This window comes from Cherax quadricarinatus, chromosome 9, assembly GCF_038502225.1.
Source record: "Cherax quadricarinatus isolate ZL_2023a chromosome 9, ASM3850222v1, whole genome shotgun sequence".
NCBI lineage: Eukaryota > Metazoa > Arthropoda > Malacostraca > Decapoda > Parastacidae > Cherax > Cherax quadricarinatus.
In genome coordinates this window covers 54,110,551-54,137,858 of record NC_091300.1, presented here as the reverse complement: position 1 = coordinate 54,137,858, position 27,308 = coordinate 54,110,551, and the positions used below count along the sequence as shown (strand labels likewise).

The 27,308-nt window shown below is 42.6% G+C and overlaps 1 protein-coding gene across 5 annotated transcripts in view; it reads left to right on the top strand.

Moving 5' to 3' along the window:
- The window catches only part of LOC128686044 (UDP-glycosyltransferase UGT5), a 255,734-nt gene that overhangs the window by 142,658 nt on the left and 85,768 nt on the right, over nt 1-27,308 (top strand). For all 5 annotated transcript variants that reach the window (XM_070083432.1, XM_070083433.1, XM_070083430.1 and 2 more), the window contains one exon: nt 21,208-21,341. In XM_070083432.1, coding sequence (XP_069939533.1) covers nt 21,208-21,341 — 134 coding nt within the window. The remainder of the gene's footprint in view (nt 1-21,207; nt 21,342-27,308) is intronic.

The following is a 27,308-nucleotide window of genomic DNA, read 5'->3' as shown; positions in this document are numbered from 1 at the left end:
AACTGGTTAAGGAGATTGGTCTAAATGTATCAGGTTGTTGGGGCTTAGACTACTGGCCCAGGAAGTAGGAAGAACTCCCTCAGTGTAACTGGTATTTTACAGTGCCAGCAAAGGATTATCAGGCACGTTCCTTAGAGTTCTGAGAATATCATAGGTTATACCATTCTCTCCAGGAGCAGTTGATCGACCTTTAGTTAATGCATTATCTAGTTCATACTCGGTGAAGAGGCAATCGCTCTCATCAGTATTTTGGCTCATAAAATTAATCAGTTTCAACGTTTCCTCACAAGCACTCTCTACGATTTTTCCTAATATGAGATGGAAGGTTTTCATGCCTGGATGTTTTGTACCACTCATTTATGAGGTCATTTGCTTTTTCAAAAAGAAAGGGATGAGCAACATTGCCAGTCTTTTTCCTGGTTATTTTATTTATACCTTCTCCAAGCCAAACTTAAAGAGGTAGACCTATTTAATCCATTAATAAATTGTTCCCATTCTTGTTGCCTAAGTTCTTGCTTTCTATTCCTTGCATTTGTTAGTGCAGCTTGGAACGTTCTGAGCAGGTCTGGGGTTCTACATTCACGGTATGCTTTACCAGTCCTCCTAGCTGCATGTGTTAGATTGCATAGCTCTGGATCATTATAGTATTTACATTGGTTTTTATTGATCTGTGAGGACAGTCTCAATAGTGGTAACTAAATCATCATTGAATTTTTGTGTACCAATGGGCTCGTTATTCTTATACCATTGATCCAAGTGGTTAATAAAGTTATCTCTGTGTTCTGGGTTGAGAATAAGTTTCCTCCTTCTGTATTTAGCTTCTTGATTGCTGCCTCCCAGCATACATAAGGGGGATTACCAGTAGACCCCTGGCTGTCTTCAAGCAGGCACTGGACAAGCACCTAAAATCGGTACCTGACCAGCCGGGCTGTGGCTCGTACGTTGGATTGCGTGCAGCCAGCAGTAACAGCCTGGTCACAGACCGGGCCGCGGGGGCGTTGATCCCCGGAACTCTCTCCAGGTAAACTCCAGGTAATTACCTACCAAAGGCAGTACTTTTCTAATTACCTACTAATGACAGCACTTTCTCTTTTCTAGCAATTTTAGATTATGTTAATTTGTAATTACCTTCTTTATCCTGTTTCTTTATAATTATCAACTTTCTCCCATGTTTCTTTACAATCACCTCACATGATTCAGGTTTCTTGTAATTTCCTACTGTAGCCTATCTTAATAATTATTTTTCTCGGTGTAAGTTTCTATAATTTCCTTCCAGTGTAACATTACCTTGTAATTACCAAGTTTGGCTTGCGAGTCTTTGTAATTATCAAATATGATCTATGCTTCTGTGAAATTAGGTATCCTCGGAGGGATACGTGGTTACGTGAGAGAGAACTTTATCTGATCAGCTTCAAACTCTGAAAACTTTAACTAGACTGACGTAACTATTAGTATTTGCAGATGTTATCAAATCAGATTCATAAAATTCATTCCAAGATTCCTGGAATGGGTCTGGTAACTCTCACCAGGTTCAGCTTCTTGGTTTTAAACCTCCTAAAAGATAACGTCTACTTCAGTGATCAGACTGAAACTGAAGTGTGTAGCAGCACATCTTTCAGTATTTTGTAAAAAAAGACTGTGAAATCTTTATTCCTTTAAATCACTTTAAAGATAGCTGATTCTTCCTCTTGTAAAAGGCTTCAATTTTTAATAGTTGATATATCTTAGAGACACAATAATACACATAAAGTGTGCAGGCAAATGTGTCAATTTACCAAAATTGTTAAAAAAATAACTTGGAATCATTGAAATCTGTGCCTGATTGGCTTCAAATTTTCAGAACGCAAATTTAGCGTTCTTATTCGACAGCATAAGTTTAGTGTTGTTATTGGGTAGCATAAGTTTAGTGTTGCTATTGGACAGTGTGGAGAAATTTTCTCCAGGAGGGGGGTATCAGCCCACTTCAGCCCTTTCAGCCCTGAGGGGCCACTCAGAAGGGGCGAGCGTCTTGTTTACTGCTAGAGTGAGTAATTGATCACAGATGCTATGCCACGTAGTCAAATGACCTCTGCTCCTTGCAGCGGTGTTGCAACGTGTATTTTTATAAGAGACAGTACATCTCTTACTTAGCAGGACAATTAAGGAAAATCCTGCTCCCACTTTATTACCATAGTAAAGATAGTGTACATTGTTGTCTATGATTAAGACAGCAAGAAACAAACATTCTGCTTTGCTTCATCGAGGAGGTGACAAGGATGCAAGGTACTAGGTCAGCGTTTTTTTTTGTGCTGGGGGCAGTGACGTCATGGAGCGGTGGCGTCGGCCAGACTATCTTTGACTCTAGTGAGAGTGACACTGACGCCAGGATAACTAGCAAAGAACACTGATCTGTGCGTTAGTGTGGACAAAGTGTCTCACAAAACACGATAAACATAAGAAAAGTGTGATCAGCTTCTCTTGTGATACATTGTGAACAATAAAGACAAATCTTGTGGAACATAGTGTACCAGTGTGCGTTTCCTAGACAATGGAAGACGTGGACATCCAAGGACACTTCAGCTTCTATCAAGTCACCGATATCTGTCGAAGGTGTTGAGAACACCATAGCTCACGTTACAAAGAGCAAGGTATGTTACGAATTTCTTGTAGATCGGGGGATTGCGCAATTCTTGAGTCACAAGGAGTTTGTAATCAACCTATAATCGGCAGTAAGGTGTGGACTTTTGAGTCCAAACAAGTAGGTATTTCGTCAGCCATCATCGAATGAAATATGCTGACATAACACCCCCTAGGGGTAATTTATACTTACAAATTGTATCTCTTGACAGCCCACTGTTGTGATGGTTTCGACAACTTCTAGACCTCGTCTGCAGGGTCGGCTTTGTAGACGATTTGCTGTCATTTATCAGCTAAGTGTTCATTATATATAGTTATAATGAACACAGCAGGTAAGGCCAAAATTCTCAACAGAGTTTTGGTCGTGCTCGAACCGGATAAAGACCACACTGTGGTCCAAATATGTTGTACTACAGTGTACAAATAACCTATGAGCCAAGGTCCTTCGAAAAAAGCTGTAAAACTAGTGTTTTACAATATAAATCAGTATAAATGAGTCCCTCCAGACTCAATTACAGAGAATGGGCAGCCAAAAGAAAACGGGCGCTCACCCAGCGGACACCCAAAGAAAACGGGAGCTGGGTGACTCACCCACACCCTGCAACCACTGCTCCAATCTCGAGAAAATGCTGATTAAGACAACACCAAGTGATGTTGTTTGTGTGAGTGTATATATACACAGTGTTTATAATGTTTATAGACAGAAATTAAGAGACAAGATTGTGTTAAAGTTTGTTTCTTATAGATTTACCTGTTATATTAAAGGAACTTATATATAAAGTGTAAGCTTTCAAATATATATTAACAGTGAAATTTATATATGTGTAAGTAATATTCATGTGTGATTACAGTTATACAGTGACATTTATAGTGTATAGTGAATGAAGTGTATAACATCGTTATTTACGATTAATCATCGTGGGCAGGCTGACACAGCAAACTCGAGCCGTAAAAATCAGCCACATGTACGGTGTACCCTTCATGGTCATTGACCCTGAGGTTAAGCTTAGTGGGTCAGTAGTGTCTGACTCGATTATTGCTGACTTAAGCATAACAAAAACTCAGCTGTTTATAGCACTACAGTGTTTTTTAAACACTCTAAGTGTGGTGCTGGAATTTTCAGTATACCATTAAAATGACTTGTTTGAAAACTCAGTTTCAGTCTTTACAGACTAAGATTACACAATTAGAAAATCTAATTTCAGTCTGTCTAGGATTAACTCAAGATACAAACATAGATTTTGATGATCTTGAGGTCAAGTTTGAATTATTCACACAACGTCTGGAAATAATTAATTCAGACTATACACATTATGAAAATAAATTTCTTGAATCAGATCCATCTGAGGATGAAATTAAAAATGTTTTGGATACTTTTAGTGATCAACAATTAAGGTGGACAGGAGTACTGGCTATCTGCCGTAAAACTCTGTCACAGAGACCTACTATAACTAGTGGGCAACCACCTGTTACACCTGTAACAACAACAAGTGTCCCATTACCAAGCTTACCTACATTGCCATTACCTATTTTCCAAGGTCATAATTATGAAGAATTCATTAGTGGTTTTCAATCAATAGTAAATTCACGAACTGACATAGATGAGATTGCTAAGTTCAATTACCTTGAATGTCTTGTGAAGGGAGAACCCTATGAACTGATTAAGTAATTTCCGGTGGTCAAAGGCAATTATCAAATAGCCTTACGTGTCTTAGCAGACAATTACTTCGATGCTGACAAGGCTAGAGTTAGACATGCAGTCTTAATATCAAGCTTGAAGCCACCCAAACATTGTTTTTCAGACTTACAGGCATTTAGAATTACATTAGACAATAGTCTCAGATCTCTAGATGCTAAATATGACCTAAGACAATGTGATTGGTTTATCAGTGGTATTGTACAAGATAAGCTGTCACCACAAACTATTGAACGATTAAATATTATGTTCAATAAACGCTATTTCACTTGTGAAGAAATTAGCAATGGTTTACAAACAATAGTTTCATGCATGCAAGCAACGAGACAAGATGAAAAATCCACAAATCCCGTGGATAATAAACCTTCAACTCAGTATAAAAAGAGTATACCTACTCCCACTAAACCACAGAATGGGAAATCCCATATAGGCATTTATCAAGCTGTGAAGACAATAGACAGTAAACAGACTGTCATACATAAACGTACTCCAAAATGTGTACTTTGTGATGGAACACATTGGGCACAGTATTGTAGTCAATACACATCAATGGAGGCACGTAAACAACGTGTTCATCAGCTGAAAAGATGCATCAAGTGTTTAGGTGAACACAAGGGAGGAAAATGCTCACTGAAGAAGTGTTTTAAATGCAAGGGTATGCATCATACCGCATTATGCCCAAATACTTTAGCTGAACAGCAGCAGACTTCCACAGAATCAGGAAGTCAACAAGCAACTGCATTAAATGTGAGAGATAAGTTTAAAGCAACTGCTCTCCCGATAGCTCGAGTTGAGTTATCTAATAAATTACACAAAACCAATGTGCTAACACTATTTGATCAAGGCTCACAAAGGTCCTTCATAAGAAGAACAGTGCTGCAGAAACTGAATAGACAACCCTATGCCAAAATACAGTTAGATATAGCTGGTTTTTTCCATAATTCTGGTAAACAGACATATGACCTAGCCAAAATCACTGTTGGTCTAGGAAACAGGAAAAAGACAGTAGAAGCTGTGGTAGTAGATGATTTGCCTAAGTCTGTGCAGATCCAGGGATTAAAAGAAACAGTTGCAGCACTGAAAGCAGCTAAGGTCAAGTTAGCCTGTCCTGACATACAGACGGACACAATTAGTCCAATTGATTTAATCATTGGAAGTGATTATTATCACTGTTTTGTGCAAAATATAGTAAGTAAACATGATGTTCACTTGCTGAAAACGGCAGGAGGCCACATGATATGTGGTCCCATTCCCTCTCAAAGTGGGAAAGAAGCTGATATTGATTCAGTGGAAAATGTACTAGTTACGAGAATAACCGCTGATCATGTACCACAGCAAAAATTATCATAACTGGAAGAAATGAATGAACCAGTTGATAAGTTGTGGGATTTAGATGTGATAGGTATTGATGTAAATAAACCAAGCCCACAAGAGTCTCAGACTTATAACCAATATTTGGACACTGTCAAATATAAAGATGGACAGTATTGGGTTAGGTTACCATGGAAATTAAATCCACCACATCTGCCTAGCAATTATCGCATGGCTTTCGGACAGATGAAAGCACAAATACATGAGCTCAGGAAGAATCCAGAGCTACTGACTGTCTATGATAATATCATACAAGAACAGTTGGACAATAAATTCATTGAGGAAATAGTCGAAGATAAGTTGAAGACAGAAGCTCATTATCTCCCGCACCATGGAGTCAGAAAAGATTCTGAAACCACTCCACTACGTGTTGTATATAATTGCAGCGCACGTGCAAATAAAGATGTAGCAAGTCTTAATGACTGTCTGATGACCGGACCCTCACTAACTGAGAAGCTTGGAGACGTGCTTATGAAATTTCGCACAAACCCATATGCCTACACGGCTGATATTTCCAAAGCTTTCTTAAGAGTAGGACTACAAGAAATAGATAGAGATTATACTCGATTCTTGTGGCCTGAAAATCCACATGATCCTCAAAGTCCTGTGAAAACTTATCGTTTCAAATCAGTATTATTTGGTGCAACATCCTCTCCATTCTTACTAGAAGCTACTCTAAATACACATTTGAAGAAATCTGAAAGTCCCTTCAAAGAAGTCTTAAAGAAAAGTTTCTATGTGGACAATCTTCAAGGTACTGTGAATAAAGAGGAAGATTTGAAATCCTTATTCAGAGAAGCTAACAAGGAGATGAAAGAAGCAAACATGCCTCTAAGGATGTGGAATACAAATTCAAAGCAATTAAGGGAACTTATCAAAGAAGATTTCCCTGAAACTGAAATTCCTGATTGCAACAATATGCTGGGACTTAACTGGAACACACAGGAAGATACTTTGAGTCTCAAAAGGATAAACAATAAATCATGCAGTGCACTCACTAAACGTAGTTTACTGTCAGAGGTATCACAATGTTTTGATCCTCTAGGACTCGTCTCACCAATTACCATAAAAGGTAAAATGCTTATGCAAGATGCATGGAAACTCAAAATAGGATGGGATGAGAACTTGCCTCTAGAAATGAGTCAAGCATGGGATGAAATATCCAAGGAGTTTAAGCAACTTCATCAAATTAAATTTCTCAGACAAATAGGTCAAGAGGGAAACAATTACACATTACATGTGTTCTGTGATGCGTCAACCAGAGGTTATGGCGCTGTAGCTTACATGAGTAATGCTGAAGGAAGTACACTAATTACTTCAAAGGCCAGGGTAGCACCCTTGAAGGTCAGAACAGTACCACAATTGAAACTGACAGCACTCTATGTAGGTACAAAATTAGCTGTCTATCTCAACAAAGTACTTGATCATCTCACTATTGAGAAAACCGTGATCTGGAGTGATAATGAGGCAGTTCTCCAGTGGTTAAGAAATAATAAGAGTAAGTTGGTCTATGTACAGAACAGAGTAGCAGAAATAAAAGAGATGCAGAGAGATTATCTCTTTCTCCACGTCTCTACCCAAGAGAATCCAGCTGACATGTTGTCACGTGGTGTCCCACTCAAGAAATTTGTGAATAATAAATTATGGCTCCATGGACCGAACTGGCTCTCTGATGAAAATAACTGGCCTCAGCAAAAAGCTCACATTATGCCAGAAGAAACAGTCTGCTTGAACACAGCAGAAATAAGTTGTGTAAATACTGCAGACACAACAGAAATAGTCATTGATGGATCTAAATACTCATCTTTGGGTAAACTATTAAGAGTTACAGCTCTTGTCTTTGAATTCATTAAAGGAATAAAACCTGATTATGAATGTCTTGAACCCATTAAATACTGGGTGAAACTAACACAGAAAGATGTTTTCTCTACAGAATATAAATTTCTAGAAACACAAGATAAATCCCCAAAGAAACCTGTTATGATTAATTCTTTAGGACTTTATCTCGACTCAGAAAAGATAATAAGATGTCGAGGAAGAATTCATAATTCTTCACTACCTAAAGAAGCCATACATCCAATATTGATCCCCAAGAATCATTGGCTAACAAAACTGATTGTGCAAAACGCCCACAGTAACGTGTTACATGGTGGGGTAGCTGACACACTTTGTCATATACGACAATCCTACTGGATACCTCAAGGTCGACAAAGTGTGAAAAAACAAATTAAGGACTGTATTACTTGTCGTCACTACGATATGCGAGTATGTCAGTATCCAGGTCCACCTCCATATCCCTCTGAAAGAGTTTGCCATGTCACTCCATTTGAGGTGACAGGTGTAGATTACACTGGACCAATAATTTTAACCAAAACAGTTGACAAAGTTCCCATCAAGGTGTACATCTGTTTGTTCACTTGTGCTACAACTAGAGCAGTACATCTAGAAGTAGCCACTGACATGTCTGCTGAAACCTTTATCAAATTATTCAGAAGGTTTGCAGCCAGAAGGGCATGTCCCAGACTGATGATTTCAGACAATGCAACGAACTTTGTTGCTGGTGCTGCTTATATAAGCAAGATCTTTGATCAACCAGAAGTACAACAGATGCTGAATCAACGCAGATGTCGTTGGAGATACATTCCTCCTAAATCTCCATGGCACGGCGGATTTTATGAAAGAATGATCGGCATTGTAAAACGTTGTTTAAGGAAGACTCTTCATCGTCAGAGAATAGACTTAGAAGAATTCCGTACAGTTTTGACTGAAATAGAAAATAGAGTCAACAACAGACCTCTAACTTATGTTACCGATGATCTGGACAATTTAGAAGTGTTAAGTCCATCTCATTTACTCCATGGCAGAAGGCTCGAACCTGTTCCTCCCATGAATGATAAAGAAATCATAGAGGATCCTACTTATTTCGAACCTGAGCAACTCAGACGTAAATTCAAACACCTTAATAAAGTGATTGAACGTTGGGAGAAAATTTGGCGAGAAGACTATCTCACCTCATTGAGAGAACACTTCTATGGAGCTGGTGTTCCTGAAAATCATAAGTCCTTAAGACCTGGTGACATAGTGATTATCGACAATGATGGTCCGAGGTCCCAATGGCCACTTGGAAAAATTGTGACCATATATCCTGATGCAAATGGAATCATCAGGACAGTTGATGTTTTGAGCAAAGGTGTAGTGAATAATCGGACAATAAATAAACTAGTGCCGTTAGAATTACACAGTGTTGAAAACAAAATTAGTGATTCTCCAGACACCACACAGACTAAAGCTGTTCAGAAAAGACAAGCAGCAGTGGTGGCGAGTGAGAAAATCAAATTAATGTTAAGTGATGAATAGTTCACCTGCAGCGAACCTCCGCCGCCCCCCAGTGTGGAGAAATTTTCTCCAGGAGGGGGGTATCAGCCCCCTTCAGCCCTTTCAGCCCTGAGGGGCCACTCAGAAGGGGCGAGCGTCTTGTTTACTGCTAGAGTGAGTAATTGATCACAGATGCTATGCCACATAGTCAAATGACCTCTGCTCCTTGCAGCGGTGTTGCAAGGTGTATTTTTATAAGAGACAGTACATCTCTTACTTAGCAGGACAATTAAGGAAAATCCTGCTCCCACTTTATTACCATAGTAAAGATAGTGTACATTGTTGTCTATGATTAAGACAGCAAGAAACAAACATTCTGCTTTGCTTCATCGAGGAGGTGACAGGGATGCAAGGTACTAGGTCAGCGTTTTTTTTTGTGCTGGGGGCAGTGACGGCATGGAGCGGTGGCGTCGGGCAGACTATCTTTGACTCTAGTGAGAGTGACACTGACGCCAGGATAACTAGCAAAGAACACTGATCTGTGCGTTAGTGTGGACAAAGTGTCTCACAAAACACGATAAACATAAGAAAAGTGTGATCAGCTTCTCTTGTGATACATTGTGAACAATAAAGACAAATCTTGTGGAACATAGTGTACCAGTGTGCGTTTCCTAGACAATGGAAGACGTGGACATCCAAGGACACTTCAGCTTCTATCAAGTCACCGATATCTGTCGAAGGTGTTGAGAACACCATAGCTCACGTTACAAAGAGCAAGGTATGTTACGAATTTCTTGTAGATCGGGGGATTGCGCAATTCTTGAGTCACAAGGAGTTTGTAATCAACCTATAATCGGCAGTAAGGTGTGGACTTTGGAGTCCAAACAAGTAGGTATTTCATCAGCCATCATCGAATGAAATATGCTGACATAACACCCCCTAGGGGTAATTTATACTTACAAATTGTATCTCTTGACAGCCCACTGTTGTGATGGTTTCGACAGCTTCTAGACCTCGTCTGCAGGGGCGGCTGTGTAGACGATTTGCTGTCATTTATCAGCTAAGTGTTCATTATATATAGTTATAATGAACACAGCAGGTAAGGCCAAAATTCTCAACAGACAGCATAAGTTTAGTGATGTTATTGGACAGCATAAGTTTAGCATTGTTATTGGACAGCATAAGTTTAGTGTTGTTATTGGACAGCATAAGTTTAGTGTTGTTATTGGACAGCATAAGTTTAGTGTTGTTATTGGACAGCATAAGTTTAGTGTTGTTATTGGACAGCATAAGTTTAGTGTTGTTATTGGACAGCATAAGTTTAGTGTTGTTATTGGGCAGCATATCAGCATGCATGTCAGGAGAATTGATAGGGAACAGTGTAGTAAAGAAAGCGAATGCCAGACTGAAGTTCCTGTAGAGACAAGCACAGTGTCTACCTACTGAGGCTCGCAGGACCCTATGTCTAGCCCTTATACAATGCCATATGGATTACGCTTGCTCTTCATGGTACTCTGCCTTGACAAAAATACTGAAAGATAGACTGCAAATCACCCAGAACAAAATCGTAAGATTCATCCTGGGGCTGGGACCAAGAGAACATGTAGGCCAGGATGAATTACAGCAGTTGGATATGCTGAATGTTGAAGACAGAGTAAAACAACTGAAGCTAAATCATGTTTATAAAATTGCTCACGAACAGTGTCCAGAATATCTTGCTGTCAATTTTGTCAAGGTTGGGAACCAAAGCAATCATAGTACTAGGGGGAGAGAGCACAACTTTGTAGTACCCACAGTCAGTGGCCAGGCTTCAAACACCTTTTATTGTACAGCAATAAAGGAATGGAACAGACTACCCACACATGCCAAAGCCAGTCATAGCATGAACCAGTTCAAGAAGACTGCCAAAAAGTGTCTGATGAATGAAGCTACAGAAAGGGAGGGGAATGATTTTCAATTTTTTAGCTAAAATACGTGTAAATTTTACCTTATCCCTAGTAATGACCGTCGTATTGTAGATAGTCTTAATGACCCTCGTGTAGTAGATAGTCTTTTTAGTATGATAATAAGATGTTATCTTCATTGTAGAATAATAAGAAAATATTATAACCTTTATATTATAATAATAAGGTAAAAGGACCCCAATGGAAATAAGTCACTCTGTCTGACTTTTTTGGGTTATCCTAGGTTCTCTACACATATGCTGCTATGTCTGATAATTCTATGTAACTGTATTTGTGTATACCTGAATAAATTTACTTACTTACTTACTTACATAAGTTTAGTGTTGTTATTGGGCAGCATAAGTTTAGTACGATGTTTCTAAAAGGAATTACAGTCATTTATATCAGTCATGGTGACAGCGCCTTGCGTAACAAGCGCTGACTCGGCATATTTTTTTTTTCCCTGTTATTTTTATCGTTTTCTTGTATCTTTATGTCTAATATAATACAAATTCACAGTCTGAGATCATGCCAGAGTGGGCGGAGCTAATATGGTCAAGGAACCAATCAGGTACCCTCGGTATAGAGCTCAAAATGGCCGACACCTCCTGCCAACAAAACATTCCATACTCACGCTAATATCAATTATAAGGCTTATTTACCTATCACAATTGATCTAATATGACATAATGCAATATAATAATAGCATAGAAACATAAAAAGTACACCAGAAAAATAATATATATCATAATATGACGCCCCAGAGGAAAAAAAATTCTAGCGATATGTCCCCCGAAGGTGAAAAGATCCATTATCTCATCAGTGATGAGAGAAAAGGTAGATTTACAATGGTTAACTGTAATAAACACTCGTAGGTCACGGAAAAAGTGTAGAAGAAAGCGAATTTTTCGGGAAAAAAAAAAATCCCGGGCACCTGGGGGTGCCGTGAGCTGCGGCCTATATCTCGGAAGTAAGTTATTTACCTAAATAACAAAAAGGCACAATACCGTGACTGGAACGATACACAAATAACCCGCACATAAAAGAGAGAAGCTTACGACGACGTTTCGGTCCGACTTGGACCATTGACAAAGTCACACTAACAGAGGTGGAGCAGGACGGCTATATATAGGCAGGAAGAGGTGGAGGTAGTAGTAGTAGTAGTAGTAGTAGTAGTAGTAGAAGTAGCAGTAGTAGTGCAAGAATTGTATATAATACCGACAAGATGAAATTAAGACACATGCACAACACCCGGGGATCCCCATCCTTATTTATGAATGAACTGACTTGATTTTCACAACAAACATAGAAGAATGATTGCTTTACAATGTAAAGTGTTCCTTTTTGAACTATCTCAAATATTTTTAGATTTATGTGGGCAACAAGACCGACATCTTCCGAAATGTCAAAAAAGTTATGAAAGTTTATTTTTTTTAGCATGAAGATAAGGTTTATTTTAGAATTGGTACACTTTTCTTGATGGAATTAGAAGTGTTCATTGAGCAGCAAGTGTCAAAACCACTTTTCCAAGTACCACTGAGTACAGGTCCGCTGCCAAATGCAATTTTTCGTAAATTTCGCCGATATGTTTGAAACTTTAGCACAGGATACTCGATATAAGCTTTTAACAGTACACCAAAAATGAACGTAATCGGTTGAAAATAAAGTAATCGAGATGTTCAAAAGTATTCAGCTCCCTAGAGCGATAAAATGCATATATAGAACACTCATTAATTACCTTAAAACTTTTGTAGTCTTAATGTAGGGTGGGAGGTGAGTTTTATTTGTATTAAGTCAGGTTGGGAAGTATGGTTAGCCAGGAAGGACAGCCCTCACCACCCCACCCACACATATTGTAAACAAACCAGATGAACGCGTCTGGTTATTGTCACAAGTCCTACAAGTTGCCTGGCTACCACAAGTTGCCTGGCTACCACAAGTTGCCTGGCTACCACAAGTTGCCTGGCTACCACAAGTTGCCTGGCTACCACAAGTTGCCTGGCTACCACAAGTTGCCTGGCTACCACAAGTTGCCTGGCTACCACAAGTTGCCTGGCTACCACAAGCCTACAAGTCGCCTGGCTACCACAAGTCCTACAAGTTGCCTGGCTACCACAAGTACTACAAGTCGCCTGGCTACCACAAGTCCTACAAGTTGCCTGGCTACCACAAGTCCTACAAGTTGCCTGGCTACCACAAGTCCTACAAGTCGCCTGGCTACCACAAGTTGCCTGGCTACCACAAGTCCTACAAGTCGCCTGGCTACCACAAGTCCTACAAGTCGCCTGGCTACCACAAGTTGCCTGGCTACCACAAGTCCTACAAGTCGCCTGGCTACCACAAGTTGCCTGGCTACCACAAGTCCTACAAGTCGCCTGGCTACCACAAGTCCTACAAGTCGCCTGGCTACCACAAGTCCTACAAGTCGCCTGGCTACCACAAGTTGCCTGGCTACCACAAGTCCTATAAGTTGCCTGGCTACCACAAGTTGCCTGGCTACCACAAGTCCTACAAGTTGCCTGGCTACCACAAGTTGCCTGGCTACCACAAGTCCTACAAGTTGCCTGGTTACCGCAAGTCCTACAAGTTGCCTGGCTACCACAAGTTGCCTGGCTACCACAAGTCCTACAAGTTGCCTGGCTACCACAAGTTGCCTGGCTACCACAAGTCCTACAAGTTGCCTGGCTACCACAAGTCATACAAGTTGCCTGGCTACCACAAGTCCTACAAGTTGCCTGGTTACCACAAGTTGCCTGGCTACCACAAGTTGCCTGGCTACCACAAGTCCTACAAGTTGCCTGGCCACCACAAGTCCTACAAGTCACCTGGCTACCACAAGTCCTACAAGTTGCCTGGCTACCACAAGTCGCCTGGCCACCACAAGTCCTACAAGTCACCTGGCCACCACAAGTAATATAAGTAGCCTGGCTACCACAAGTCCTACAAGTAGCCTGGCTACCACAAGTCCTACAAGTTGCCTGGCCACCACAAGTCCTACAAGTCACCTGGCTACCACAAGTCCTACAAGTTGCCTGGCTACCACAAGTCGCCTGGCCACCACAAGTCCTACAAGTCACCTGGCCACCACAAGTCCTATAAGTAGCCTGGCTATCACAAGTCCTACAAGTCGCCTGGCCACCACAAGTCCTGTAAGTAGCCTGGCTACCACAAGTCCTACAAGTCGCCTGGCCACCACAAGTCCTACAAGTAGCCTGGCTACCACAAGTCCTACAAGTCGCCTGGCCACCACAAGTCCTATAAGTAGCCTGGCTACCACAAGTCCTACAAGTCGCCTGGCCACCACAAGTCCTATAAGTAGCCTGGCTACCACAAGTACTACAAGTCGCCTGGCAACCACAAGTCCTATAAGTAGCCTGGCTACCACAAGTCCTACAAGTTGCCTGGCTACCACAAGTCCTACAAGTTGCCTGGCTACCACAAGTTGCCTGGCTACCACAAGTTGCCTGGCTACCACAAGTCCTACAAGTTGCCTGGCTACCACAAGTCCTACAAGTTGCCTGGCTACCACAAGTCCTACAAGTTGCCTGGCTACCACAAGTACTACAAGTCGCCTGGCTACCACAAGTCCTACAAGTTGCCTGGCTACCACAAGTCCTACAAGTTGCCTGGCTACCACAAGTCCTACAAGTCGCCTGGCTACCACAAGTTGCCTGGCTACCACAAGTCCTACAAGTCGCCTGGCTACCACAAGTCCTACAAGTCGCCTGGCTACCACAAGTTGCCTGGCTACCACAAGTCCTACAAGTCGCCTGGCTACCACAAGTTGCCTGGCTACCACAAGTCCTACAAGTTGCCTGGTTACCGCAAGTCCTACAAGTTGCCTGGCTACCACAAGTTGCCTGGCTACCACAAGTCCTACAAGTTGCCTGGCTACCACAAGTTGCCTGGCTACCACAAGTCCTACAAGTTGCCTGGCTACCACAAGTCATACAAGTTGCCTGGCTACCACAAGTCCTACAAGTTGCCTGGTTACCACAAGTTGCCTGGCTACCACAAGTTGCCTGGCTACCACAAGTCCTACAAGTTGCCTGGCCACCACAAGTCCTACAAGTCACCTGGCTACCACAAGTCCTACAAGTTGCCTGGCTACCACAAGTCGCCTGGCCACCACAAGTCCTACAAGTCACCTGGCCACCACAAGTCCTATAAGTAGCCTGGCTACCACAAGTCCTACAAGTAGCCTGGCTACCACAAGTCCTACAAGTTGCCTGGCCACCACAAGTCCTACAAGTCACCTGGCTACCACAAGTCCTACAAGTTGCCTGGCTACCACAAGTCGCCTGGCCACCACAAGTCCTACAAGTCACCTGGCCACCACAAGTCCTATAAGTAGCCTGGCTATCACAAGTCCTACAAGTCGCCTGGCCACCACAAGTCCTGTAAGTAGCCTGGCTACCACAAGTCCTACAAGTCGCCTGGCCACCACAAGTCCTACAAGTAGCCTGGCTACCACAAGTCCTACAAGTCGCCTGGCCACCACAAGTCCTATAAGTAGCCTGGCTACCACAAGTCCTACAAGTCGCCTGGCCACCACAAGTCCTATAAGTAGCCTGGCTACCACAAGTACTACAAGTCGCCTGGCAACCACAAGTCCTATAAGTAGCCTGGCTACCACAAGTCCTACAAGTTGCCTGGCTACCACAAGTCCTACAAGTCGCCTGGCCACCACAAGTCCTACAAGTTGCCTGGCTACCACAAGTCCTACAAGTTGCCTGGCTACTACAAGTTCTACAAGTCGCCTGGCTACCACAAGTCCTACAAGTCACCTGGCTACCACAAGTCCTACAAGTCACCTGGCTACCACAAGTCCTACAAGTCACCTAGCTACCACAAGTCCTACAAGTCACCTAGCTACCACAAGCCCTACAAGTCACCTGGCTAACACAAGTCCTACAAGTCACCTGGCTACCACAAGTCCTACAAGTCACCTGGCTACCACAAGTCCTACAAGTCATCTGGCTACCACAAGTCCTACAAGTCGCCTGGCTACCACAAGTCCTACAAGTCGCCTGGCTACCACAAGTCCTACAAGTCACCTAGCTACCACAAGTCATACAAGTCACCTGGCTACCACAAGTCCTACAAGTCACCTGGCTACCACAAGTCCTACAAGTCACCTGGCTACCACAAGTCCTACAACTCGCCTGGCTACCACAAGTCCTACAAGTCACCTGGCTACCACAAGTCCTACAAGTCACCTGGCTACCACAAGTCCTACAAATCACCTGGATACCACAAGTCCTACAACTCGCCTGGCTACCACAAGTCCTACAAGTCGCCTGGCTACCACAAGTCCTACAAGCCACCTAGCTACCACAAGTCCTACAAGTCACCTGGCTACCACAAGTCCTACAAGTCACCTGGCTACCACAAGTCCTACAAGTCACCTGGCTACCGCAAGTCCTACAAGTCACCTGGCTACCACAAGTCCTGTAAGTAGCCTGGCTACCACAAGTCCTACAAGTCGCCTGGCCACCACAAGTCCTACAAGTAGCCTGGCTACCACAAGTCCTACAAGTCGCCTGGCCACCACAAGTCCTATAAGTAGCCTGGCTACCACAAGTCCTACAAGTCGCCTGGCCACCACAAGTCCTATAAGTAGCCTGGCTACCACAAGTACTACAAGTCGCCTGGCAACCACAAGTCCTATAAGTAGCCTGGCTACCACAAGTCCTACAAGTTGCCTGGCTACCACAAGTCCTACAAGTTGCCTGGCTACCACAAGTTGCCTGGCTACCACAAGTTGCCTGGCTACCACAAGTCCTACAAGTTGCCTGGCTACCACAAGTCCTACAAGTTGCCTGGCTACCACAAGTCCTACAAGTTGCCTGGCTACCACAAGTACTACAAGTCGCCTGGCTACCACAAGTCCTACAAGTTGCCTGGCTACCACAAGTCCTACAAGTTGCCTGGCTACCACAAGTCCTACAAGTCGCCTGGCTACCACAATTTGCCTGGCTACCACAAGTCCTACAAGTCGCCTGGCTACCACAAGTCCTACAAGTCGCCTGGCTACCACAAGTTGCCTGGCTACCACAAGTCCTACAAGTCGCCTGGCTACCACAAGTTGCCTGGCTACCACAAGTCCTACAAGTTGCCTGGTTACCGCAAGTCCTACAAGTTGCCTGGCTACCACAAGTTGCCTGGCTACCACAAGTCCTACAAGTTGCCTGGCTACCACAAGTTGCCTGGCTACCACAAGTCCTACAAGTTGCCTGGCTACCACAAGTCATACAAGTTGCCTGGCTACCACAAGTCCTACAAGTTGCCTGGTTACCACAAGTTGCCTGGCTACCACAAGTTGCCTGGCTACCACAAGTCCTACAAGTTGCCTGGCCACCACAAGTCCTACAAGTCACCTGGCTACCACAAGTCCTACAAGTTGCCTGGCTACCACAAGTCGCCTGGCCACCACAAGTCCTACAAGTCACCTGGCCACCACAAGTCCTATAAGTAGCCTGGCTACCACAAGTCCTACAAGTAGCCTGGCTACCACAAGTCCTACAAGTTGCCTGGCCACCACAAGTCCTACAAGTCACCTGGCTACCACAAGTCCTACAAGTTGCCTGGCTACCACAAGTCGCCTGGCCACCACAAGTCCTACAAGTCACCTGGCCACCACAAGTCCTATAAGTAGCCTGGCTATCACAAGTCCTACAAGTCGCCTGGCCACCACAAGTCCTGTAAGTAGCCTGGCTACCACAAGTCCTACAAGTCGCCTGGCCACCACAAGTCCTACAAGTAGCCTGGCTACCACAAGTCCTACAAGTCGCCTGGCCACCACAAGTCCTATAAGTAGCCTGGCTACCACAAGTCCTACAAGTCGCCTGGCCACCACAAGTCCTATAAGTAGCCTGGCTACCACAAGTACTACAAGTCGCCTGGCAACCACAAGTCCTATAAGTAGCCTGGCTACCACAAGTCCTACAAGTTGCCTGGCTACCACAAGTCCTACAAGTCGCCTGGCTACCACAAGTCCTACAAGTTGCCTGGCTACCACAAGTCCTACAAGTTGCCTGGCTACTACAAGTTCTACAAGTCGCCTGGCTACCACAAGTCCTACAAGTCACCTGGCTACCACAAGTCCTACAAGTCACCTGGCTACCACAAGTCCTACAAGTCACCTAGCTACCACAAGTCCTACAAGTCACCTAGCTACCACAAGCCCTACAAGTCACCTGGCTAACACAAGTCCTACAAGTCACCTGGCTACCACAAGTCCTACAAGTCACCTGGCTACCACAAGTCCTACAAGTCATCTGGCTACCACAAGTCCTACAAGTCGCCTGGCTACCACAAGTCCTACAAGTCGCCTGGCTACCACAAGTCCTACAAGTCACCTAGCTACCACAAGTCATACAAGTCACCTGGCTACCACAAGTCCTACAAGTCACCTGGCTACCACAAGTCCTACAAGTCACCTGGCTACCACAAGTCCTACAACTCGCCTGGCTACCACAAGTCCTACAAGTCACCTGGCTACCACAAGTCCTACAAGTCACCTGGCTACCACAAGTCCTACAAATCACCTGGATACCACAAGTCCTACAACTCGCCTGGCTACCACAAGTCCTACAAGTCGCCTGGCTACCACAAGTCCTACAAGCCACCTAGCTACCACAAGTCCTACAAGTCACCTGGCTACCACAAGTCCTACAAGTCACCTGGCTACCACAAGTCCTACAAGTCACCTGGCTACCGCAAGTCCTACAAGTCACCTGGCTACCACAAGTCCTACAAGTCGCCTGGCTACCACAAGTCCTACAAGTCACCTGGCTACCACAAGTCCTACAAGTCACCTAGCTACCACAAGTCCTACAAGTCACCTGGCTACCGCAAGTCCTACAAGTCACCTGGCTACCACAAGTCCTACAAGTCACCTGGCTACCGCAAGTCCTACAAGTCACCTGGCTACCACAAGTCCTACAAGTCACCTGGCTACCACAAGTCCTACAAGTCACCTGGCTACCACAAGTCCTACAAGTCACCTGGCTACCACAAGTCCTACAAGTCACCTGGCTACCACAAGTCCTACAAGTCACCTGGCTACCACAAGTCCTACAAGTCACCTGGCTACCACAAGTCCTACAAGTCACCTGGCTACCACAAGTCCTACAAGTCACCTGGCTACCACAAGTCCTACAAGTCACCTGGCTACCACAAGTCCTACAAGTCACCTGGCTACCACAAGTCCTACAAGTCACCTGGCTACCACAAGTCCTACAAGTCACCTGGCTACCACAAGTCCTACAAGTCACCTGGCTACCACAAGTCCTACAAGTCACCTAGCTACCACATCTCATATTTATGTTAATTTATTCTACTGTGAGGTGTATTTAGATGCATTAAGCAAAATGTCTGTATTAACGTTTTATACGATGTTTAATGTTCCTTAGAGTGATTATTATTGTGTTATTATTATTATTATCATTAATATGTCGTCTTCAAGACTAATAAGACACTCTTAGTGATTTTAATATGTACCTGCATGCCAGCACAGTGTGTAAGTTTACTTAGCTACAGGTACACATATGTGTAATTATCAGTTATAATAATAATAATGTATGTATGTAGTCTGCCTGGGCTACATATCTACACCTACCTACATAGCTACACCTGCCTACATAGCTACACCTACCTTCATAGCTACACATACCTACATAGCTACACCTATTTAATGTGGCCCAGAGCCATATTATTACCATCGACATAATATGTTCACTTAGTTTAATCGTTTCTAACAACTACCTTTAGATGCCATTATAAACAAAGGGAAAAGGAATAATTCATGCCGAGAATTGTAAACTACAGCGCTGTGTATTAAGGGGAGTGACGTAATGTTTTCTCTCCGTCCGGCTACCACACCTTCATAATATATAAACGAAATATTTATATGTTATGTAACGTGTTTCTTATATAATTTTGAAGAAAATATCATAGATGGATTAATGAAAATGTCTATATTGACGTAAAGTTAGACATTTAATGTGCCCAAGAGTGATTATTATTACATAATAGAGAGATGTACTCATGGAGAATGTAAACAAACCGGGTGGCCCGTGCCGTATTTGAAAGACCATTTGCCGTATACAAAGTTTAGGCAATAATTTGAGATCGCCGTATTAGCAGAACACCATTAAGCGAAACGCCGAAAAGCGGGGCCCTACTGTACGCATATCTTGTACTGTGTGAATTGATCAAGTCACTGGTGGGCGAAACGTTTTTTTTTTTTTTCCAATAAAATGTCATAACCCACATTTTTTGCCTTATTTATTTGCTGCTGATATAGTCTACTATTTATCGAAGAAATTTGGAAACTTTAAATATTGGTTTTCATGGAATAATTTATGATGGCCTCATCGAATTCCCTTTAACCTTTTAGCGCTGATAATTCATTTTCTGAGCTGTATCACACGAATAATATATTGTTGTGTTTTTCGAAATTCGTCTCTCTTGATGGAAAGACTGAATTACTTTTGGGTTTGTATATCTGTCTTCACTACTTTTATTAAATAAATATTTAGATTTCAATTTGTGTGGGATAACTTATGAATGTTTCTTTCTATTCACATTAAATGTTCAATGCTAATATTTAATTTCATTAGAAACTTATTCCTCACTCTAAGTAATTCCTGTCACTTGAAGTGAGATACAAGAAATAAGAATTAAGAAATATGGGATACTTTCCTCAGTTCGTTTAGGGTAGAAATACTTCCAGTTATTTGCTTCTTGGTATGATCTACCTTAAGCTGTGTATCAGGTATGACATGCCATTACGAGTGTCTCTTAATAAATAATAGCTGCCTTTACCAGTTACTCATTGGCAGTATTTGTTTTTCTATAACTTATGAGAGTAATAGAATGATCGTTGGCAGGAGAGGTAAATACTTCACGAACTTCTAAATGCGTATGAATCACTCTTCCTCAGGTGTCGAATTAGACTTATTACTTTAGCATTTCTTATTATTTACAGTTATTATATAGATAACTGTAAAGTCATTATCATTTGGATATGCTTTTTTATTACCTCTGCGTTGTGTCTGTTTATCTTGACTGCTAGTGCACCTTCATTATCAACTTTGTTGTATCACCATCATGACATCCTCTGACCCACCTAGAAGAAATATCCTCCCATGATACATGCCATTTTATCATTTATCTTGTTTAGCGTAATTTTCTCATTACCTAATTTTATTTTTTTCCTTCTAATACCTGATCATTTTCATCATGACATGACCATGGCAGGTATAGACTGGTGCTGTTGAAGGTGTTTGTATCGCTGAAGCAGCGGATCCTCTGGAAGTGGGACCAGGACACGATGGACGACCTCCCGCCCAACGTGCGTCTTGCCAAGTGGCTTCCACAGCAAGATATTCTTGGTATGTTTACCCACTCAGTTACATTAATATCTTATTAACAAATAAGTTATCAAGTTCATAGCACAGATGAATTCAACGTTTTCTTTTTGTATACTTTAAGTTTAAAAAAGATTAATTCACATTAAGAATAGATGGAAATAAATGGTATCAAATACAGACACAGTGGAAATATAAACACATATGCAGTATAATGTGATCCTTTATTGACAACGTTTCACCCACACAGTGGGCTTTTTCAAGTCACACACAGATCTACCTGGGGTTGGAAGGTACCGGAGTATTTATAGTCATGACTATAAATACTCCCGTACCTTCCACCCCCAGGTAGATCTGTGTGTGACTTGAAAAAGCCCACTGTGTGGGTGAAACGTTGTCAATAAAGGATCACATTATACTGCATATGTGTTTATATTTCCACATTAAGAATAATTCATTAAGCTTTGTCATTAATCAACATATTCAAAATATGCCTTTATTGTTTTATTTCCACACACACACACACACACACACACACACACACACACACACACACACACACACACACACACACACACACACACACACACACACACACACACATACACACACACACACACACACACACACACACACACAAACACACACTCATCATAACGACATGATAACGACATACAAAATACTGCGTGGAATAGACAAGGTGGACATAGACAGGATGTTCCACAAATGGGACACAGAAACAAGGGGTCACAATTGGAAATTGAAGACCCAGATGAGTCGAAGGAATGTTAGGAAGTATTTCTTCAGTCATAGTCAGGAAGTGGAATAGCATAGCAAGTGAGGTAGTGGAGGCAGGAACCATACATAGCTTTAAGATGAGGTATGATAAAGCTGTTGGAGCAGGGAGAGAGAGGACCTAGCAGCACTCGGTGAAGAGACGGGGCCAAGAGCTGAGTCTCGACCCCTGCAACCACGATTAAGTGGGCACAAGCAAAATGTGGGGTAGCATACAGTGAGTGTGAAAAAGTTAAGAAGAAAAGGAAAATAAAAATATATATATAATTCGGGAAGGTGGCAGGCAGTAAACCTACATGAAGTGGTGACGTCATAGCAGGTTGTGTGCCATTATAAATAAAAAGTGTAATTTACCAAAAGTGAAGTGTATTTTTACCAAAAGTGAAGATTGAAAACACTTGAGGAGTGGGTAGAGTACGATCATAAATGGATATAACTTATCATGGGTGAAGAATTTCGAGAAAAGTCTTAGAAGGTCTATGTGAATGACAAGGAAAGGCAGCAACCAGCAACTTGTCCACCGCCCCACTGCCAGCACAAGTTGCTCTCACCTAATATGGTTGCATATTGTGTCAGAATTCTGGTCTCTGCACACTGTAAGCTACGGGTCACGCACTCCTGCTAGCTATTACCAGTATTAGAGTAAGAACAACATAGATAAGGTGGAGATAGGATTGATGAGTGAGTGAGGAGAGGTTGGTGGGGAGGTAGTGAGGGTCACCATCAAACACACACACACACACACACACACACACACACACGCACACCTTACTCACGAACACACATCACAAACGACCATATGAAAATACCTATGTTTTTCTTTCCGTGGCAACAAAAAAAAATGGGTTTCCAAAGAGCAGGACGGAGAACCAGGGAAGTGGTGGATGAGCCTGGGTGGGAAGATTAGGTGGCAGAGCTCAAGAAAAGGGAAGAGTTGGGAAGGAAGCTAGAAGAGCTTAATAAGAAAATAGAGGAGAAGATAGCTGCAGAGAGCAGCAAATGAGAGCTACAAGCCACAGCAGAAGCTAAGATACAGAGCGTAGATGATGAACTAAAAAGTCTGAAGCTGGCAAGATGTTGGGAGCTGCTACATCAGTCACAAATGAGGGGATTGTAGGGACCAAAGGAGTTATACTATATGAGGAGGCCCTATCAGGCCACTGTCGAGCCAGGGAAAAGACGAGGAAAGCACCTGGAACAAACGAGGAGACTGAAGAAAATGAAAGAACTAAGCTATATGCAGAGGCCCTAACAGACCACAGCAGCACCAAGGAAAAGCTGAGAAGGAAAAATGACAGACCACAGCACAGGGACATCAGACAGAGAAGATACTGAAGGAAGGATTGCTGCAATGAAGGCAACTAAACTGACTCAGGGAATGCAAAGGGAAATGCAGTAGGAGGATAAAAGGGAGAGGTCAGTTTTGTTTACAAGCTCCAGGAAGCTGAAGGGGAAACCTATAAATCAAGGAGATAGGGGGAGAAAGAAAAGTGATTGAAAGTATCATTAAAACAATAGGAGAGGACGACATGACCCAGTTGACAAATTTTCTGAAAATAAGGTGGTTTGCAAGAGAAAAAACTGGCCAGTCAAAGTGATTTTCAAGGCAGAATCGGCTTAAAACAGGATCCTGCAGGAGAAAGCACGACTAAGGGACATAGCAACGTACTGGAGGGTGTACCTCGATGATGACAGAACACAAGTTGAAAGGCAGAAACTGAAAGAGATTGTACAAAGACGCAGGGAGGAAAGAGAGGCAAAGATGGAGATGACCAGGAGAACCCAGACACAAATAAATGTGAGGAGTATCATGAAAGAATCAATGAGAAGTCCCCAGACATCATAGCACTCACGGAAACGAAACTCACTGGGATAACAGAGGTAATCTTCCCAATTGGATATCAGATCCTGAGGAAAGATAAAAGGAGATGAGGGTAAGGAGTTGCACTGCTTATTAAACACCGATGGGGATTTGAGGAAATGGAAGGAATGGACGAAATGGGCGAAAGAGACTACGCAGTAGGTACAATTCAGTCTGGGGGACATAAAGTAGGCATTGCAGTGAAATGCAGGAGGCCAAGAGAAAAAGATAAATAGAGCAACAGAGCAATGGTGGACACACTAGTTGAGGTGGCTAGAAGAGCTCACACAGATAGAGCAAAGTTACTAGTTATGGGTGATTTTCATTACAAGGAGATTGACTGCGAAAACCTGGAGTCACATGGGGGTCCCGAAACATGGAGAGGCAAGATGATGGATATGGCACTGGAAAACCTCATGCCTCAATGTGTTAGGGACACTACCAGAGAGAGAGGTGAAGATGAGCCAGCAACACTGGACCTCATATGTACCCTGAGAAGCCCACTGAAGATATTACATAACAAAAGCCCCTTGGAGCAAGTGATCACCTGGTTCTGAGCTTTGTATGCATAGTAGAGTTACAAGTGAAGAGAGTAACCGGAGTAGAATGGGAAAAGCCAAATTATAAAAAGGGGGACTACACAGGCATGAGAAACTTCTTGCAGGAGGTTCAGTGGGAAATAGAATTGGTAGGAAAATCAGTAAACGAAATGATGGACTAAGTGACAAGAAAATCCGGGACAAAGGAATTAATGTACAATTGCTGTGGATCCCATTACACATTGGATTACTCCTTCATGATAAAGTTGATATGTTAGTCAAGAAAAGCACCCAGAAGGAGAATGTAGAATATAACTTTGGTATATCTGTGTCTAGCATTAGAAATAATATTAGGAGAGAAGTAAATAATGAAAATGTTTGTTATAGAAATGCAGTAGATCTGTTAGATCTGTAACGCACTCTGATAACATGAACGTAGATAAGTATGTTTATGGAGCAACTTGCAATGTGAACAGACTGACTGATGTTGTAGTGACTAGGCTTAGGCTTGGTTACAAGTACTTCTGGCAGTTTGGGAGACACACAGATGATGATCAAACTGTGTGCTTAATTGTCCACTTATTGAGGAATACAGAGATAGACAATATAATAACCTATTTTCTATATTTGCTTGTAACATATAAGTGAACTGTAGATATGTAGATATAAAGCCAAATGTACACCTGTTAACCCTTTTCGGGGCCTAGTTCCTAGGCCTAGTTCCGCTACCGTCAATAGGATGGATATGGGGTTTATCTGGAGTTTATCTGGAGAGAGTTCCGGGGGTCAACGCCCCCGCGGCCCGGTCTGTGACCAGGCCTCCTTAGGTCAGTGTCCCAGGATGCGACCCACACCAGTCGACTAACACCCAGGTACCCATTTTACTGATGGGGAACATAGACAACAGGTGGAAAGAAACACGTCCAATGTTTCTACTCTGGCTGGGAATCGAACCCAGGCCCTCGCCGTGTGAAGCGAGAGCGTTAACCACCAGGCCACCAGAGCACAATAAACTAGCCACTTCGGTGGTAAAATCTAAAATCTAAATCTGTGGGTGGTTCTCAGGGAGGCTGTATTTGCTCTTCCTCCTGTGTCTGGATTCTCCTGCCAGTCTCCATCTCCCTCCTTGCGTATCTTCCTTGTGTGTGTACTCACCTATTTGTACTCACCCGTTTGTGGTTGCAGGGGTCGAGTCATAGCTGGTGGCCCCGCCTCTTCATTTATTGTTACTAGGTCCTCTCTCTCTCTCTGCTCCATGAGCTTTATCAAACCTCGTCTTAAAACTATGTATCGTTCCTGCCTCCACTACGTCACTTTCTAGGTTATTCCACTTCCTGACAACTCTATGACTGTAATAAAGTTGGTAGAATTACCGACAATATGTAAAGTAAAAGGACACAAGTGCAACTAATGTGATATTTATTGTGGCAACGTTTCGCTCTCCAGGAGCTTTATCAAGCCATTATAAACAATACATGGACACAGAGGGTATATAAAGGCTCTGAGTGAGGTGCAATACTAGTGAGGTACCATTTAGATGTTCACTAGTGGTAGTAGTAGTAGTAGTAACAAAAATAATACAATATGGTAGAGCAATTAATTCGTACATGAGTAAAAGGATATAAAAGCTATTACTTGGGTAACATAAAAATAGGTTGGACAAATATAGACTGGAAAGAGGCAGGTTTTTTCCGTGTTCACTCTCTGTAATGTGCTTTGTGTAGTATAACAGGAGAGACTATGTGATGGCAAGGTTTACTGTTTTCAGGAGGATTCTTGCTAAGACTTCGGAGATGGTGAAGCTGCCGTTGTTTTGTTTAATTGTATTCGAAACAGCGATCAGTGCTGATTCAAGGCACTTGCGTCTGCGGAAATTAGTTTCTTTGATCACTAATTGGGCGTCTCTGAATTTCATGAGATGATTGGTGGAATTTCGGTGTTGTACACAGGCGTTGTTTAAGTTGTCGTTCCTACATGCGTAAATGTGTTCATTAAGGCGGGTGTCGAGGTTTCTTGCTGTTTCACCTACGTAGATCTTGTCACAGCTTCCACAGGGTATAGTGTAAACTCCTGCATTGACTGGTTCGTGGTGCTTGGGTTTTGTCCTGGTTAGATCCTTTATTGAAGTGCTAGAAGAGATGGCGACTCTGGTGTTAGCTTGTGAAAGTAATTTTGAGACGTTTAGTGCAACCTGGCTGTTGGGAAGAATTATAACTTTGTTGGGAGCGGTGTTGATGCGTGGAGAATTAATGATCTGATTGAACTCTGTGTTAATTTCAACTGTTTTTCTTTCAATAACAAGCTCTACAAACAAACCTACGGCATGGGAATGGGGTCCCCCATAAGTACCGTCCTAGCCAACTTATACATGGAACACCTAGAGTCCGAACACTTCGCCAACATCATCCCTTCAAGCGTCACTTGGTTACGTTACGTGGACGATGTCCTCGTAATAACTCCAAAACGTTTTGATGTACGGGATCTTCAGGCAAGGCTCAACGCAGTTGAACCGGCGATCCAGTTTACACTAGAAGAAGAGTCCAATGACAAGCTACCTTTCCTCGACGTCCTCATTCACAAAGTAGACAACAACCTAAGATTTCAAGTTTATCGGAAACCCACCAATAAAAATGATCTCACACACTTCTGTTCCAGTCAAGATACCAAGACCAAAAGAGGCATCATCATCGGGTTTTTCCTAAGAGCATACCGAATTTGTAGTCCTGAGTTTCTTGACGAGGAATGTACATACATTCACCAAACATTCACTGAGTTACATTTTCCTTCTTTTTTCAT